General features: G+C 39.1%; 2 protein-coding genes across 5 annotated transcripts; one reads left to right on the plus strand and one right to left on the minus strand.

Moving 5' to 3' along the window:
• On the plus strand, positions 1–9,025 carry LOC127784453 (FHA domain-containing protein FHA2-like). Of its 4 annotated transcripts, XM_052311768.1 has the most exons (6): positions 1–264; positions 391–532; positions 2,376–2,526; positions 4,414–5,186; positions 6,577–6,704; positions 7,801–9,025. In XM_052311768.1, the coding sequence occupies exons 4-6, from the start codon at positions 4,469–4,471 to the stop codon at positions 8,002–8,004; spliced, it is 1,050 nt and encodes a 349-aa protein (XP_052167728.1). In that variant the 5' UTR covers positions 1–264; positions 391–532; positions 2,376–2,526; positions 4,414–4,468; the 3' UTR covers positions 8,005–9,025. The 4 variants fall into 4 exon arrangements, with proteins under 4 accessions (XP_052167728.1, XP_052167726.1, XP_052167729.1 ...); XM_052311766.1 differs by having other exon boundaries at positions 1–532; positions 2,289–2,526; XM_052311769.1 differs by having other exon boundaries at positions 1–532; positions 4,417–5,186.
• Positions 9,026–9,176: 151 nt separating this feature from the next.
• On the minus strand, positions 9,177–13,099 carry LOC127784452 (oleoyl-acyl carrier protein thioesterase 1, chloroplastic-like). The gene is made up of 7 exons (XM_052311765.1): positions 12,399–13,099; positions 11,240–11,373; positions 11,038–11,151; positions 10,398–10,493; positions 10,006–10,093; positions 9,854–9,922; positions 9,177–9,693 (listed from the first exon to the last, which is right to left on the minus strand). The coding sequence occupies exons 1-7, from the start codon at positions 12,711–12,713 to the stop codon at positions 9,439–9,441; spliced, it is 1,071 nt and encodes a 356-aa protein (XP_052167725.1). The 5' UTR covers positions 12,714–13,099; the 3' UTR covers positions 9,177–9,438.
• Between the last annotated feature and the right edge of the window lie 3,732 nt (positions 13,100–16,831).

A 16,831-nucleotide genomic window follows, 5' to 3' on the forward strand; every position in this document is an offset into this window, starting at 1 on the left:
ATCATCAAAAAGGAAAAAAAAAACTCTCCGCGAACGCGCGAACGCCTCCGCTTCCGCCGCCGAGCACCTCGCATGCGCCGCCTCCGCCGCGCGAGCTCGCCGCAAATGGGCGCTCGCTCCAGGTCGGGCTCGGCGAGAGCAGCGCGCGCGCGGCCAGGCGCGCGGCTGAAGGTGGGAGATGGGCGAGCTGGGGGAGCGGGGCGCCGGAGCGGCGGTGGCGGCGGCGTTCCCTCGCCGCCGCTCCGCGCCTGCGATTGGATGAAGGTTGCAGCAATCCGGGGGGTGGTTTTCTTTTTTTTTTTATGGGGTCCTGTGGGCGGAGTAGAACACGCAAATCATGAGGAAGGTGGTGACAAAATTGCAACGGAAATTTCTTGGATTTAAATGCAGCAGCGAGGAGGGGAAAGGAGCTCATCGTTAGGGTTTCGAGCCAGATTTGGGGAGGCCTCTCACATCCTCCGCCGCCGCCGACGACGACGCCCGACGACGGGTGATCTTGTGCTCTTCGGAGGAATCACGAGAGCTTGGCTGAGTATATCTCTTTCACCTTCCTCTAGCTCTTGCATCGTGTCGTTTCTTTAGCTGCGTGTTGAAAATAATTTCGAATCATTCGGCATAGAGTTGGGGTGTCTGCTGTAGTTCTTGCTTGTGGAAGATTCTTCCAATTAGTTTTGCGTGTTAGAGGTAATGGGTGTGATCTTCGCTCAGAAGAGCAAGAACTCAGCAAGTGAGGCAGACTATTTTTGTTTTGAAAGGATAGGTAGAAGAACTAAGAACAAGGGCATAGCTACATATGTCCTCTTTTATTTATTTATATATTTATTTATTTTTACGATGAAAATGTATATGCTTCAGCACACTAGTCTGTCACAGGGCATTGATCTATCTGCTAGGGACCGTGCAGTATATTTGCTGCTGCAATCTCAATATTGATAAACTTGATCTATGCCGCCATTTATGTCCAAAGTGAAGTTGGACCGTTTTGGTGATCATTTGTAGTAGACTGCACATGAAAGCAATTTTTGTTGTACTTGGATCAATTTCATGAAATAATTATAGCCTAACAGATAAAAATCCATTGAAGCTCCTAGATTTCTTTGGTTGAAACAATGTCATTTTGTGCGTGATAATGTTTTGCTACTTCATTAATCTATGACCATCTTGAAGCTCATGGGGTATTGCGTCCTTTTAGTTCTGGAAAATATCCACATGCTGTATTCACACCAGTCAAGGCTATTCTATAGTACCACACTACTATGTCTACTTAAAATCACATACTAAGAGGTGAATTCGATGGATACTGCATCAATATTATTGTCTTTGCTTTAAGTGACAGTTCTGGTATATTCCCTAGAAAGGTTGGTGAGATGAGCATATGCCATAAAATGTGTGCCTAGTTTTCGCACACTTTGATCATTTCTTTTTATGGTTTCAATGTACACCGTCAAAATTTGAGTCTACCAAACCTTTGCATGTAATGCGCCTTGTAACTGCACTTAAACTTTTCTCTCTTTCTTCTTTAATGCATTAAGACAAAGTATATCTCTTTCCTCTTCCTCTAGCTCTTCCATGTCTGTTGTTTCTTTAGTTGTGTATTGAAAAAATTATATTCTGAATTGTTCGGCATAGAGTGGCTTCTACTGCAGTACTTGCGTGAGGAAGATTCTTCCAATTAGTCTTGCGAGGTTTTGGTACTGGGTGTGGTCTTTTCTCAGAAGAGCAATAACTCAACAAGTGAGATGGAATAATTAAGAACGAGAGCATAGCTGCAAACACATTTTTTTAAAATGAAATATATGTTTCATCAATCATCACACTAGTCTGTGACAGGGCATTGATCTATCTGGTAGTGTATATTTTCTGCAATCTCAATATTGGTAAACTTGATCTATACCCATTATGTCCAAAGTGAAGTTGGACTGAATTGATGATCACTTATAGTTGACTGCACATGAAAGCAATTTTTGCAGTACTTTGGATCGATTTCGTGAAATAATTATAGCCTATTGAGAGCTTTTCTGAATAAATCATATTTAGAGCTTTACCATCATACTTTGCTGAAGAAGTAAATAAACAAAAATCCATTGCAGTTCCTAGGTTTCGTTGATTGAAAAAATGTCAGTTGTGTGTGTGATAATGTTTTTGCTACTTCATTATTCTATGACCATCTTGAAGCTCATAGGGTATTGAGTCCTTTTAGTTGTGGAAAATATCCACATGCTATATTATAGTTATCCTTTATGCATACCAGTCAAGGCCATCTCATGGTTTTCTTGGGTTTTTTTTAGGGGTTTTCCTGTGGGCGGAGTAGAACACGCAAATCATCATGAAGGTGGTGAGAAAATTGTAACTGAAATTTTTGGATTTAAATGCAGCATCGAGGAGTGGAAAGGAGTTCATCCTTAGGGTTTTGAGCCAGATTTGGGGAGGCCTCCACATCCTCCTCTCTCGCTCAGCCGCTGACTCATCTCGGGCAGCGACTGGTGATCTTTGCGCTCTCCAGAGGAATCGCGAGAGCTTGGCTAAGTATATCTCTTTCACCTTCATCTAGCTCTTGCACCGTGTTTTTTCTTTAGCTGCGTCTTGAAAATAATTCCAAATATTCGTCATAGATTGGCATCTACTGTAGTGCTTGCTTGAGGAATATTCTTGATTCTTCCAATTGGTTTTATGTGGTAGTGGTAATGGGTGTGATCTTCGCTAAGAACTTCAGAAGGGCAAGAACTCAGCAAGTGAGGTAGAAGAATTAAGAACAAGGGCATAGCTACACACACACACACACACACACACATTTTCTTTTAATGAAATATATGTTTCATCACACTAGTCTGTGACAGGGCATTGATCTATCTGGTAGTGTATAATTTCTGCAATCTCAAATTCTCAATATTGATCCCCGCAAAAAAAAAAATTCTCAATATTGATAAACTTGATCTATGCCATTATGTCCAAAGTGGAGTTGGACTATTTTGGTGATCATTTATAGTTGACTGCACATGAGAGCAACACACACATTTTTTTTATTGAAATGTATGTTTCATCGCACTAGTTTGTGACAGTGCATTGATCTATCTGGTAGTGTATATTTTCTGCAATCTCAATATTGATAACTTTTTTTTTCTCGAAAACGTAGGAGAACTACACTTCATTTCATTAAGAAGAAACAAAAAAGGAAAATAATTACAAAGGAGAGTAACAAAACTGTCCTCCCCACAGAACACACGTGCGTGCGCGCGCACACACAACATACACACACACAACACACACACACACACACACACACCCCTAAAAGGTGATACACAAGGCCATTATGTGTCCATTGATTAACTTGATCTATGCCCATTATGTCCAAAGAGGAGTTGGACTGTTTTGGTGATCATTTATAATTGGCTGCACATGGAAGCATTTTTTTGAGTACTTGGATCAATTTCATGAAATAATTATAGCCTTTTGAGGGCTTCTCTGAATACATCCTATGTAGAACTTTACCATCATACATTGCTGAAGAAGTAAACAAATAAAAATTCATTGCAGTTCCTAGATTTCGTTGGTTGAAACAATGTCAGTTTTGTGTGATAATGTTTTACTGCTTCATTAATCTATTACCTCTTGAAGCTCATAGGGTATTGAGTCCATTTAGTTGTGAAAAATATCCACATGATGTATCATAGCTATCCTTTATTCATACCAGTCAATGCCATTCTATAGTACACTGCTATGTTTACTTAAAACCACATACTAAGAGGTAGAAAGGTTGGTTAGACAAGCATATGTCACTAAAATATGTGCCTAGTTTTTGCACACTTTGATTATTTCTCATTTTTAGTGTCAATGTGCATTGTCACAGTTTGAGTCTACCAAACCTTTGCATGTAATGTGCCTTGTAGTTCTGGTTTTTTGGTTCACTACCACAATTTGCCTCAAGTTAGGCAGGTTTGACTGAGTTAGGTGTCCGTTTGGTTCGTGCCACGCTTGTAGTAAGATTCCTTCATCATCACATGGGTCCCAGATGTCATTGGCACATAAAAGTGTGGCAAGGTTGCTCTCTTCGAACTAAAGTGTGGCTTCAATTTTGGTAGCCGCATGTTAGGCTGTTAGCTAAAAAAGTATGGCAAGCTTTGACAATTTGAGTATGCCAAACAAACATGCCACATTATAAAATTAAATTAATGTGAGCCTTCCCTATAGGAAAATGTGGGTAACATATTTCATGGAAAATATGCTTTTATTTATTTTAGAAAATATTATGATATTTTTTTCCTTCTATGGATAGCAAAGCACAGGCATTTAGCTAGTAATACAATAAAAAGAACCGATAGTACCCATTTGTCTAGTATATTAGCATCTTTTGAACCATTTCATTTTTATAACATGAAAGGATTTTAATGCATCCGCCTTGCTTTTACTTTGTAGAAGAAACTGAAAGGCAGTAGCACTCAGTGTACTGCTACTACCAGGAATATTGAAGATGGCTTCCTCTATTTCTGTTATGGCATCTGCTGGTCGCAATCGTGGCGTAGGATTTGCAAAGCTTCAAGGTGAAGATTTCGAGTACTTCATGCAAACTTATTCAATCATCTTGGGACGCGATAGCAAGAGAGAAAAGGTAGATCTTGACGTCTCTGGTGGAGATCTTTCTATTTCCCGCCATCACGCACACATATTCTATGATTTTGAATGCAAGCGGTTTTCCCTTCTAGTCCTTGGTAAATGTGGATGCACTGTTGAAGGTGTCCTTCACCTTCCAGGTGGTAGTCCTATTAAACTGGACTCCCAAGACCTCCTTCAGATTGGACATAAGAAATTCTACTTTCTCCTGCCAACTCGATCTATCTTCGGCACCTCCTCTAATCAGCATGGCCCTAGTGCCTCTGCTGCTTTTCAGCCTGCTAACAATGGCACCGCTGATGATGAGCATAATCTCACTGCAAGTGCTGCTGCTCAGCCTGCTCATATTGGCACCGCCGCTCCTCCTCCTCATATTGGCACTGCTCAACCTGGTCAAATTGGCATCGTCACTCTTCCTCCTGCTCATATCCAGAACAATGCTGAAAATGAAAATATAGCTGGCATTGAAACACAAGAGGAATTCATGAATCAAAACAAGATGCCTTTTGGTGAATTGGATACATGCAGCAGCCACCACATCACAATTGAGCCAACATTAGCACCTGGCGGTCAGCCTGGTATGTCTTTGACACATTCTTCTGCTAGATCTGATTCCTTCCTATCTTACTTTATTTATGTATTTACTTTTATGAATGACACCTGGTGGTGATGGTAGTGCCACCTTGGTGTATCTGCATAAGTTTGAATGTGTATAATCAGTCTGTTTGTAATTAGGATCTTTTATGGAATTTGTAATATACACATTCATGGCATATGCAACATACACATTCATGGCATATGTAGTATACACATTTATGGAATATGTAGTATACACATTCATGGGCTTATGTAGCAGTAGTATACACATTCATGGCATATGTATGCTGATAAATATGCCTGATTCCGTGAATTATCTTTTGTTACTTACCTGGCATGATACCCAATTTCAAATAGGAAACGTAAAACTGGAAATCATACTTCTCAGAAAAACTGTTCAGATGAATCGTAAAGCAAATAATCAGGCATGCATGAGGATTTGTTTGGCTTATTTTCTATTCCTTATGTAGTTCAAATTTTGGTTTTCTGCTGCAAAGTGTATGCAACCAACTCATACAGACAATAAAATTTATGGGCCTGTTTTATTTATAGCCACATATTGGCACACTTCAATTAGACAAATTTCACTGATTTAGGCATTTTTTTGGTTATTGCCACACTAGTGGCAAGATTTTTTTAACACCTAGGTCCCATGTGTCATTGATGCAAAAAAAATGTGGCAAGTATGTCCTTTGCTTGCCAAAGTGGCGCAGATTTTGTTTGCATATCCTTAGGCATGCGTGCCAAAAAAAATTTGTGGCAGTCGTTGGCACACATTCCCCTGTTCTTATCAGGTTGAAATGGCATCATATTACTTCTTAATAATACTATCACTTCTTTGGCCTATATTGATTTTTACGTTGCATCCCACTGTAGTAGAGGATAAACAATTAGCTCTCATGATTACAGAAACTAATGGTTAGAGATGGACAAATAGAGGTCCATGCACAGAACTGCCCAAGACTACTAGCCTTCTCAATGCTATCTTTCTGATTTTCCAATTGTCATATCATGTGATTATGTGAACCTGTCTTATGATATCCCTTGTTATAACAAAATTTAGTTGATCCTGATCTCTTGGAATAATTAAATTTTTCACTGCTTGTTTTTTCAATACAGAGTTGTGCAAAGTGTTAAAAAAAATATTAACAGAACAAATATGGGATACTACAAGTTTTTGTTTTCCTTTTTCTGCAAAATTGTGGATACACTGAAACATAATTCTAGACTAAATGGTACATGCTATGCCAATTCACTTGTATTATTTTTTTTGTTAACATTATGCTCTTCAGATATGCAAGAAATCAGTTTTTACTACATTTCTTATTTTATTTGTAGATATGCCTAACTAGCTTATTTTTCTTTATGCAGTCAATAATTTAGCAATAAGACCAGCAGACAATAATAAAGAGGAATATGTTCTCGCATCTATTGGAATCGTGATATCTGACCTATGTGGTCTTAAAAAGATGATTCCTATTGAAAAACTCCATTCAGAGGTTTGTTGTGGAAGAGTACTCATTTCTGTCCAGTGTCTCTTTATTTCAGAAAGTTAGTGTAACCACCTCCAGATATGTTTTGTGCAGGAATGTGGGTTGTGTTATCCAGCACTTTAATTTTCCTTTCGTACATGTTGCACTAAAGTATCAGCATTTTTGAGAAATAATAATTTGTTAACTAATAGACAATTCCTCTACTCAAAGAAAAAAAAAAGAAACAATTCCCTAGCATCCATATACAGAAAAAGGCATTTACTTTCATTTCCATATGTCATCAGGCTACGCTTTGCACTGAAGGACCAAGTATATTCATCAGTTGCACTGTCCTTAGTTCCACATTGAACAGAAATATTTGGGTAACTACATTCATGTGCCCTCATTCTTAGAAGTTCAATGATCCTTCGATAGCCTTGTTGATGTGGCCATGATACCCCTGGTCGCATCACTTGTGCCAGAAGTTATGCATAAACTCACAGGTCTAAAAATAGCCTAAAGTAAAACCTTGCTGTATCTGGTAATCAATGTCAATTTCTGCTTTTTGCATGCATGCAGAAATAACCTTTTTATAAACTCTCTTTAGCATGCAATGTCCAATTTAGTTGTGAAATGTTCACCTACCTGATATGCCCTACCGTATCCTCAGATTAACATGTTGTGGAAGTCATGAAATAAGCTCGCGACCTTTTGGAAATATCCAGTGTCTCTCATTACTCACTAGTTTGGAAATACTTTGTGTCTTTGTCAACTTGAGAGGTGGTACTGACCCTAGGATTGTGAGCTTCCACTAAGGAATTGGCGAATTGCTATTTAAATCAATCATTTTACATGAGTGGTATACTAAATTAAGTGACTACTCAGCATATTACAAGTTAGTGGTGCCTGCCAATTGTACCATTGTCACTATCCTCCCAATTAGTTAGATACTTCAGCTGCCATTAATAGAAACTTGAACAAGACATTGTTACATTATTATGATTTTTTTTTTGCCGGGTCGGCCGAAGGAACGGCGACCGAATTCATTAAGATGGGGGAAGTACATTATTTCGCATTATTGCTGCACCCATGAACGCGAAAACTGATCTGTGATTATTTGCAGCTCGTTGCGTGTTACAGTGCAACATGGCCCCAGCGCCAGGTCCAGATGCACCTGGCACCAGAGGCTGGCTCTTCAGCAGCTGGAACAGAATGCAAACCGTGGCTCAAGCTGATGTACCTACTAAGGAAGTACCCAGAACGCTTTACTGTCATGAATTCATCATGTGATGAGGAGGGCAGGCAACATCGGTGTACGTTACGCTGAACTCCTTGTGGCCTTGTTGATGAAATTGCAGGAGAGGGAAGCTTCATGAAACATACAGCAACATATCAGCGAGTTTTTCGCCTTGGAGGTTGCTCAGATCAAACATTACTCCATGGTTAAGAGAATTGGAGACTGTATATATCCCCAGCTCCTGTAGTATGAGAGCTTTCATGTTGTCTTGTAAACCTGTTTGTGTGTTTCTTTAGGCGTCTGTACTCTTTATGGTGATGGTACTGATTGTGTGTTCTTAAAAAGAACCTGAACTTGGCATTAGATGATGGTCCCATGTGGTGATGGTACTGTTTGTGTGTTCTTAAAGAGAACCTGAATTTGGGATTGGTTGATGGTCCCTTGTGGTGATGGTACTGTTTGTGTGTTCTCAAAGAGAACCTGAATTTGGGATTAATTGATGGTCCGTTTCCTGAGCTAATATTTGTGCTTGTTCTATGCACCGTTGGATGTTTTGAAGATTTCGTAGTTTTTGCAGCAGTTTTGTGCATATGATTGCACGTGCGTTGCAACAGGAAAAACTATGAAAGCTGTTACTCCTATTTTGATTTACAAAGTTTTAGTAGTGCTAGGTATCTTGCCTATGCCTTTTATTTACAGGCTACTTCCTCCGTTTCACAATGTAAGACTTTCTAGCATTACTCACATTCATTTAGATGTTAATGAATCTAAACACATACATATGTCTAGATTGTCTTATATTGTAAAATGGAGGAAGAATAAGAAAACACCGACCTGAAGAAAAGAAGAATCATCCAAAGTAATAAGTTCAGCTCGAAGCAACTCACCATTAATCCAATCTAAGGAAATCCCTCAAAGATCTAGGGGCATAACTAAACACAATATACAAATAACAGCTAACAAGTTGACTGCGGTGTCATATAATCCACAAATGAGGAGCAAAGGTTCACTTGCAAATAGAGTAATTTATAATTCTATTATTTGAATAATTGTTCATAGAGACTTGCAAAAATTAAATGGCAAAACTTATGACATGATAAACAATAAAAGCTGCATAACATTTCTAAATCCAACATATCATGCACACGTTTTATTATTATAATATTATATAAAACAGACATTTTTATCACTGAGATATCATAGTAATAGGGAAAGCAGCTGGGTATTCTATACAGGAAGAACCAAACTTGGCATGCCATTGCTATCTGTTGCCGATAGAATTATTTGAAGATTCATAAACACTGATTCTACTAGTACAAAGTATACAGCAACGCACAACTTCAGGTAAGACGAATGTCACAAACTGTAATTGTTACCACGGTACATTACAAAGGTAACAAATTAACACAAAATTTGGGGTACAACCGATTCTCTGAAAGGGCTATGCCAGACACCAAGAGCAAAATGATGGAACAAATGGAAGGGATCAGAATACATATGACTGTATGATCAAAACTAGGGAATTCATCTAGCTAGCTTCCTCCACACGGTGCGCCCACGGTTGATCTCGTTCCCGTTCCCAGCAAATCTTAAGCAGTGCAAGAACTGTCGCTGCTCTTCTGGGTGCGGTGCAGCAAATGCGGATCCATTGGAACTCTTCTCCTCTCCTTCCTCGATATAAGTAAGTGAATCTACTATGTCATCATGTTGGCACTCTCTTCTGTAGTCAAGAGTGATTGTTTGTAACTCATGTGTATCAATAATATCTTGAGGTATACTCTGCCATTTAGAAGGAAAAAGAAAGAGATCAGAAATCATCACAAATCAACAAGGATGATAACTGCTCAAAGTAAGATTACAGCCAGGAGAGGGCTGTCAGCCTGTCACATGAAGCAAGAACAGTTAACTGGTAGCAAAACTGAGATAATGGAAAACTTACTTCAAGTACCCAACCAATGTAAGTGACATTATTGACATGTTGGTTCATGTCCAGATCAGCTCTTCTTGGCTGCAATACAGAAATTAATATATGTCAGCACAGAATTGTTTAGGGACAGAGCAAAAGAACCGCATTCTGAGACGAGAACTAACCACTAGGCCTAGTCTTGAGTGCTGTGCAGGATCAGTAAGAACTGGAATCTTTTTCAAACTGCCATTATTTTCCTCGGGGAATGCTAATCTGCACAATGGTAGCTTGTTACAATAATTATTATACCATAACAGTCATTTGAGAAAATACATGTACAATCTTCAGTCAAGCTACCAATGAATTATTTGCAACTACGAATACAAAGAAAACATATTCTTCTGATTCTCGAGTAATTCAAAACCACTGAATATGTATCCAAGTGTGTTTAACAGAGCCAAGTTAAAGAAAGGGAATCTGTGGCTCAATTGAAGAGTAAAAACAGAGATGCATCAAAGCAACAAAAATGTGCATGTGCAAGAAAACTGTGGCTAAATGAGTACAAGAGGAGGTTTACCTTGGAGTCTTTGGACAGTGTACAAAAACCTCATCCCTCACGTCATCACTCACTCTTTGAAGTCTGCGTGTATTTTGGTTCATCATGACCCACTTGCTGGACAAACAAGAAGATATGGCTGTGTTACACTGTAAACACTAAATAATGAAAATGTTTGTTGTTTTCCACCAAAAGAGAACGGTTCGTTCAGTACAAACTACTAAGTTCCAATTAATCATTAGCAGGTCTCACTCATTAAGAACGAATAATTAAGGCTGCTACAATTGCCAGCCAGCAAGTGTAAGAACATTCAAGCATAAGACAAGCACCAAGATCATTGGGCATTAAAAAAAATTCCAGTGTTTCGATTCACGCTCTCTTTTGAGATTGCTAAAATCTAGTACCTGAGTTTTCCTATTTTACAGCCTTACCTTGGTTGAATTCATTTGGAGAAGTGTAGGTGTAATAAGTGGAAATAAGGTGGGGAGAAAAGTAAAGAGGTGAGAAATATTAAGTTAAAACATGTAAGACATCACCAGTGGACCCCCTCAATACCTATTCAGAATCCCAGCATGCACAACATGGTTGAGTGAATGCACATCAGGCAACCACTTTCAAAATAATGTAATTATGAATACTCTTATACTTGAGCAATAAGTACCTGGTAGCTCTGCCGATAACTTCACCATTAGCCAGATCCTTAAGGATCCAATCACGCCGAGTACCGATCTTTCCATCTTCTTGGCACCAAGTTTCAATCTCCACAACATCACCCCTGACCAGAGCAGAACCACCAGTCAGAACTAGATCTTGCTAAAAAAACAAGGGTGGGAGCAATGTTCGATGCAATCCTGAAAACTTACCATGCTGGGTACTTGTAGATCTCAATGTGCATTCGGTTGGTCACCCAAATTAGACCAAGTTTTCTCATTGTGGTAGTTGTGGCAAAACCATCAGTGGAGAACCCAACACTTTGTGCATGGTTACACCCTACCTCCTGCATTTACAAGAAATCTTACCATTAAAAGCTCATAGTACAAACAAAATAATGAGATGCTTCTCAACAGTGTTCTTCATATAAATAAAGCCAACACTGATAGCTAAGAAAAATGCTAATAGAAGCAGAAACACTTATTGTTTTTCTGGAACGCGGAAACACGTATTGTTACCACTGGTTATCAATTTTTCAAATTCAATGATCAGAAGTTTTCAGGAAAAAAAAGCATTCCATTTGATACTGCCTTAGTTTTTAAATCAAGATTATATTCAATCCACTATATTCCACCAGAACTAGCTCGATATACGCCCAGTCATATTTTGACTTGTTTGCATGATTTGATGCCAAAGTAGAACTCAAAAATCAGAATTTCAATATTTTTTTAACAGCCACGCACATTCATCCAGACACACAGAACAGAACTACCTAAACTGACATGATACACAACCCCTATTGGAAGTACTTATCAGGTATTTAAGCATAATAATTCAGGAATTATAGCTTTATTATATTTACACATGGACAAGAAAATCAGCATTAGAAAGGAGTGTGATACCACCTAGGAATGCAAGCATATGCCCATGAAATTTCGATGGGCGATTTCGCCGGCTCAGGATTTGTTAATTGCCAGAAAATATAAATAAAAGCAAAAAAGACATCGACTAGAATAAGACTAGAACAACCTGACTTTATCAAAGCTCTAGCTCAATCTACGCAAATGATAGCCCACGGATTTGAGGAAAGTTAGTATTACTAAATCTTGTCACATCACAGCAAATGAGGTCGGATTATAATTGTACGGAGAAATTGGAGCTGTCTAAATTCAGATCCAAACCACCGAATCTATCAAGAACAAGAACGAAGACGATGCTTCCACTCCCCCCAACACAAACCGTGGCCGCAGCACATTTCGCAATCCGAGAGGACTCCACCCCAAATCGAGCCACGGAGAGCACGAATCTGACCAGCGAAGAGTAGCTTTGGGAGACGGGGAGGAATCCCGGCATGGGTGGTGGGGGGCGCACCTGGAGGAGGTTGGCGATGGTCTCGACGGTGGCCGTCTTGTTGATGCCCACCTCGTAGCACCGCACAATGAAGCTCTCCTTGTACGACAGCCCGTCCTCCAGCAGGCTCCCCAGCCGCAGCCGCTCCGCCAGGCTCGTCCTCTCCCCACCCTCCACCGCCGCCCGCGCCGCCGGTGTCCCCGCTGCCGCCTCGACCCCGGACACCTGCCGCGCGCGGCACCGCACCGCCACCTCGCTCCGCTGCCTCAGCAGCACCCCCGCGCCCGCGCCGCCCGCGCCGAGGCGGCATTGCGGCGGCGTGTGGCAGCGCAGCATCTCCTGTGGGGGGACGGTGGTGGAAGGCGACAGAAGAGATTCGAGTTCGCGCCGCCGCCGCCGCCGCCCGAGCTGCTGGGGGCGCGGGGGGGTTTATAGGGAGGAGATGGGCGAGGCGTGGCGTGGCGCGGCGTGGCGAGGGGTAGGGGGTGGCGCGGCGTGGCCACTAGTGGATATCGGGAGAGCGGCGGGGGCGTTGGGGGGTGGTGGTGGGCACTAGAGGCGATAGGAACGAGGCGAAGGGGAGGGGAGGCTGTCAGGCTACGGCGTTTTTTTGCTCAAATTTCATCAAACTGACTAGAAAACGCCTCTAAAATGGGGGGGCCTAACGCGCGATCGATCGCCAGGGCGATCGCCCGGCGATTGGATCCCCCCACTCCCCTGTAGGCACTCCTCCCATTTGTCCCCTTCCTCCCCCTTCTTCTCTTGGGCGATTGGATCCCCCACTCCCTATAGGCACTCCTCCCACTTCTCCCCTTCCTCCCTCATATCTTCTCTTCCTACTACAGTACACCTAAAAAAGTTTTTAAAAAATAAAAAGTTAGAAAAATTTATGTATAAAAAATTTGAATTCAAATTCAAATTTGAATCGGGTATATAAACTTTTGACTTATAAACTTTATATGTATAGAAATACTATATATAGAAAATATTTGAATTCAAATTTAAATTTGAATCGGATATAATTCAAATTCAAATTTGAACCGGGTATATAAACTTTAGGTCTATAAACTTTAGGTATATAAACTTTAGATGTATAGAAATACTATATATGAAAAATATTTGAATTCAAATTCAAATTTGAATTGGATATTTGAATTCAGATTCAAAATTGAATCAGATATAATTCAAATTCAAATTTAAATCGGATATATAAACTTTAGGTGTATAAACTTTAGATGTATAGAAATACTATATATAAAAAATATTTGAATTCAAATTCAAATTTGCGGATATATAAACTTTTGGTTTCTAAACTTTAGATGTGTAAACTTGAGGTATATAAACTTTAGGTGCATAAATTTATTAAAATAGGAAAGTAATACGATGCCAAAAAAGGAAACCAGGTGGAGGGAGGGGGGTGGGAAATCTGATCGCTCTGGGCGGGCGAGGGCTCTCCCAGTAGCATTTCCGCTCTAAAATTGGGGGGCATTTAACTTTTTATTTTAACTCTTAGATTTGGCGTTTAACCATTTGGCAACCATATGTCAATGATATGTAGGGCCTTATACATCAGTAACATGTGGATCTAAGTGATAAATGGTTAATTATCATATATAAGAGTGGTAATAAATAGTTAAATATCCTAAATGTTTGAGGGTCCTTTTAACCGTATGATACGGTAAGGGTTTATTCCGTTTTAAAAAAAAGGATTTGGATTTTTAATAATTAATTTATATAAGTATCATTCGATTTGTAGGAAGAGAGTATATTAAAAAAAAACTTTCCCGCAAAAAAAATGAGTATATGAAAACTAAAAGAATTTTTAGTTTCATATAAGTTGTAGAGAGGAAATATAAGAGGAATAATATAATTATGAACACTCTTAAAGAATGAATAAAAAGACTCAAAAAGAAAAGGTTTTCATACAGTTCAACGTCATGCTAACTTTCCTTCGAATTATCTTTTTTTTTTTTTGTCTTGAGCATTTCATAGGATTCTTGGAGCTTTATTTTAAAGCACCAAATAGAAGAAATTTTCTAATATGATTCAAATCTTACATAATTTTAATATTTTTCCCCACCAATCAAACCGATTCAGACGGCATTTTATTACTAGTCATTTGCTTACATGGTGTAGTTTATTTAGTAAATGGTATTTTATTAATCCTTTTTGCTGATTTCGAGGCTTCGAGCATTAGCTGAGCACGCCGGCAGTACGGGAGAGGTGTGGTACACATGCTGACAGCGACTAAACGATTCGATCTCAAATTCTTTCTCATTTAAGTCAACTTACGGTTGCAGCTAACGCCTGTGCTTGCATCATTAACTTTGTTAATCAATTATCGGTTTGTATGCAAACACGCAACGTAATTCCGCAGCTGTCTGCTAACTGCATTTTGTTGTTGACTTGTTGGTGTATTATTAACCACTGTAGTAAATGGCCGAATATTACGCCCCTGCAGGATATTTTCCGGACAGTTTTTTGTCATCTCGTCTGAGAAAACAAGGGAGTCTAGAGAAGTTAAATATTCCCTTCGTTTCAAACTTTTTATTGTTATTGTGCGTACTATATCAATCATGTCTATCTCTAATTCGTTATCATTAATTTTAATAATCCATATAGTTTGACAACAAGTGAATTATACATCATGAAAGTTTTTCTGATAACGAATGTAAAAATAAAAATCTTATAATGTTAAATTTGTATAAAATAATGATAAGAGGCTGAAATGTTTGACTTACAATAAATCTGTAACGGTAATTAATTTGAAGCATACGAATACATGTAAAAAACAAGTAATATGACTATATATAACAAAAAAAAACAATCAATTCTAGTTTTTCTTGATTATAAATAGTGCGGATACACTGGTGCACACTGCGTATGCACACCACACTCACATTTGTGAATACCCTTAACACACATAGAAAATACAAGGTTAATATTAAATCTTATTAAAAATGTACCAACGTGTTCGTAATATTCATGAGCGCTATGATTTAAATCTTGACGGGTATAATCATGCATCCATAACCTTACCGCTATATTATCGATCCTTCCCTAAATTTTAAATATTGACATGTACTATTGAAAATATTGGCATCAGGATTTCCCATAGCCGACCAACTATTGAAAATAATAACTCAAGATTTAAATTTCAATATAAAAAAAATATTTAGATTCATATCTCTCTTGCGGGCAACCTGTCTTGGGCTCTTGGAGCCGGGTTTTAGCCACCATGGGCTTAATTACTTGGGCTATTCTGGGCCTGGTCTACAGCATAAACAAAAAGCCCACACCCACTTGTGCCTATAGCAAATTAATTAGCAATAACACTCCTAATTGGAAGTTGCTGCCTAGAATGGATAAAGCCACCCAATGTCGCACTATATATATAATAACTAAATTAGGTGGCTTCGTCAATGCAGTTTCTACGTTGATGTGAAATTACACCAAGTTTTGCATAATCACCACTCCTTTTGCTTTCCTAAAGTAGTTCATATCTTTTTTTGTCGGGTTAACAATCCATTTCCATTTTCCATCTTAGTGGAGAAATCACTCGGGATATACAATAAATGGAACATAGCAGCCCTTAATTATCCCCACTAAGATGCAGTTCCACTGGTTAAGCAACAATGATAGAGGCACGCGAGGGGAGGTGAAAGGATAACTATGTGGGTGGCCCAGGGTGTAACGGAAAGGAAATATTATCCGGTCCAAAGGAAAATAGGCGTAACAAAGAAGAAAATATTATCCGGTCCAAAGTAAAAACTTTGTTCTAAAAAAAAGTGAAAACTTAGTTCAAGATAGTTCAAATTAAAACTATTATAAAAAGTGATCCAATATGTAATTTATTCATTTATCATATATCAGGGATGAAGCTAGCAGCGAAGGATATTATTGGAGTCAGATCCATTACATGGCACCGTGAACCTTGAATTGGACCAATGTTTTACCAGATGATTTTGGAATTTTGTCGGGGCCTCGTCTGACCCCAAACAAACAAGGATTCGTCAACAATGAATTTGAGGCATTTCAACATTCAAATCAATTTGAGGCTTAGTGATGGAGTAGAAGCCAATTGGCCCTGTTTGGGAGAGCTTGTCCCAGCTGCAGCTTTTTCCAAAAAACTCTTCTGCTAGAATCTGCCCCAAACAGTCCACAGTTTCTGAGAATCTGTAGTTACAGATTTTAAAAAATGAACTAGAAAGCTAGAAGCTAGAGAAGCTGGGTTTCAGAGCTTTTTCAAATTCTCAGAAGCTGGTTAACAAACAGCTGCTTCTCAGAATTTAAAGCTCCTCCAAACAGGTCATTCCTGTAGCATTTCAACATTCAAATCAAATGGCATCACGTCAATTCATGACGTCCTGACAGACAAAAAAAAAACGCATTTGTCCTAAGGCCAAGCGAAAGCAAATTTGTGGAAAGTGATAAGTATTATTCTTGGTCGAGAA

The sequence above is a fragment of the Oryza glaberrima genome, chromosome 9 (assembly GCF_000147395.1).
Source record: "Oryza glaberrima chromosome 9, OglaRS2, whole genome shotgun sequence".
Lineage (NCBI taxonomy): Eukaryota > Viridiplantae > Streptophyta > Magnoliopsida > Poales > Poaceae > Oryza > Oryza glaberrima.

What these genes read in the sequence shown, in the direction of transcription:
- LOC127784453 (XM_052311767.1), top strand. Translation starts at nt 4,469, where the DNA reads ATGGCTTCCTCTATTTCTGTTATGGCATCTGCTGGTCGCAATCGTGGC. An exon ending in AGCACCTGGCGGTCAGCCTG is followed by an intron (nt 5,187 to 6,576) that starts GTATGTCTTTGA and finishes TTCTTTATGCAG; the next exon opens with TCAATAATTTAGCAATAAGA. An exon ending in TTGAAAAACTCCATTCAGAG is followed by an intron (nt 6,705 to 7,800) that starts GTTTGTTGTGGA and finishes GATTATTTGCAG; the next exon opens with CTCGTTGCGTGTTACAGTGC.
- LOC127784452 (XM_052311765.1), bottom strand. Translation starts at nt 12,713, where the DNA reads ATGCTGCGCTGCCACACGCCGCCGCAATGCCGCCTCGGCGCGGGCGGC. An exon ending in ATCTACAAGTACCCAGCATG is followed by an intron (nt 11,152 to 11,239) that starts GTAAGTTTTCAG and finishes TGCTCTGGTCAG; the next exon opens with GGGTGATGTTGTGGAGATTG. An exon ending in CACTGTCCAAAGACTCCAAG is followed by an intron (nt 10,094 to 10,397) that starts GTAAACCTCCTC and finishes ACCATTGTGCAG; the next exon opens with ATTAGCATTCCCCGAGGAAA.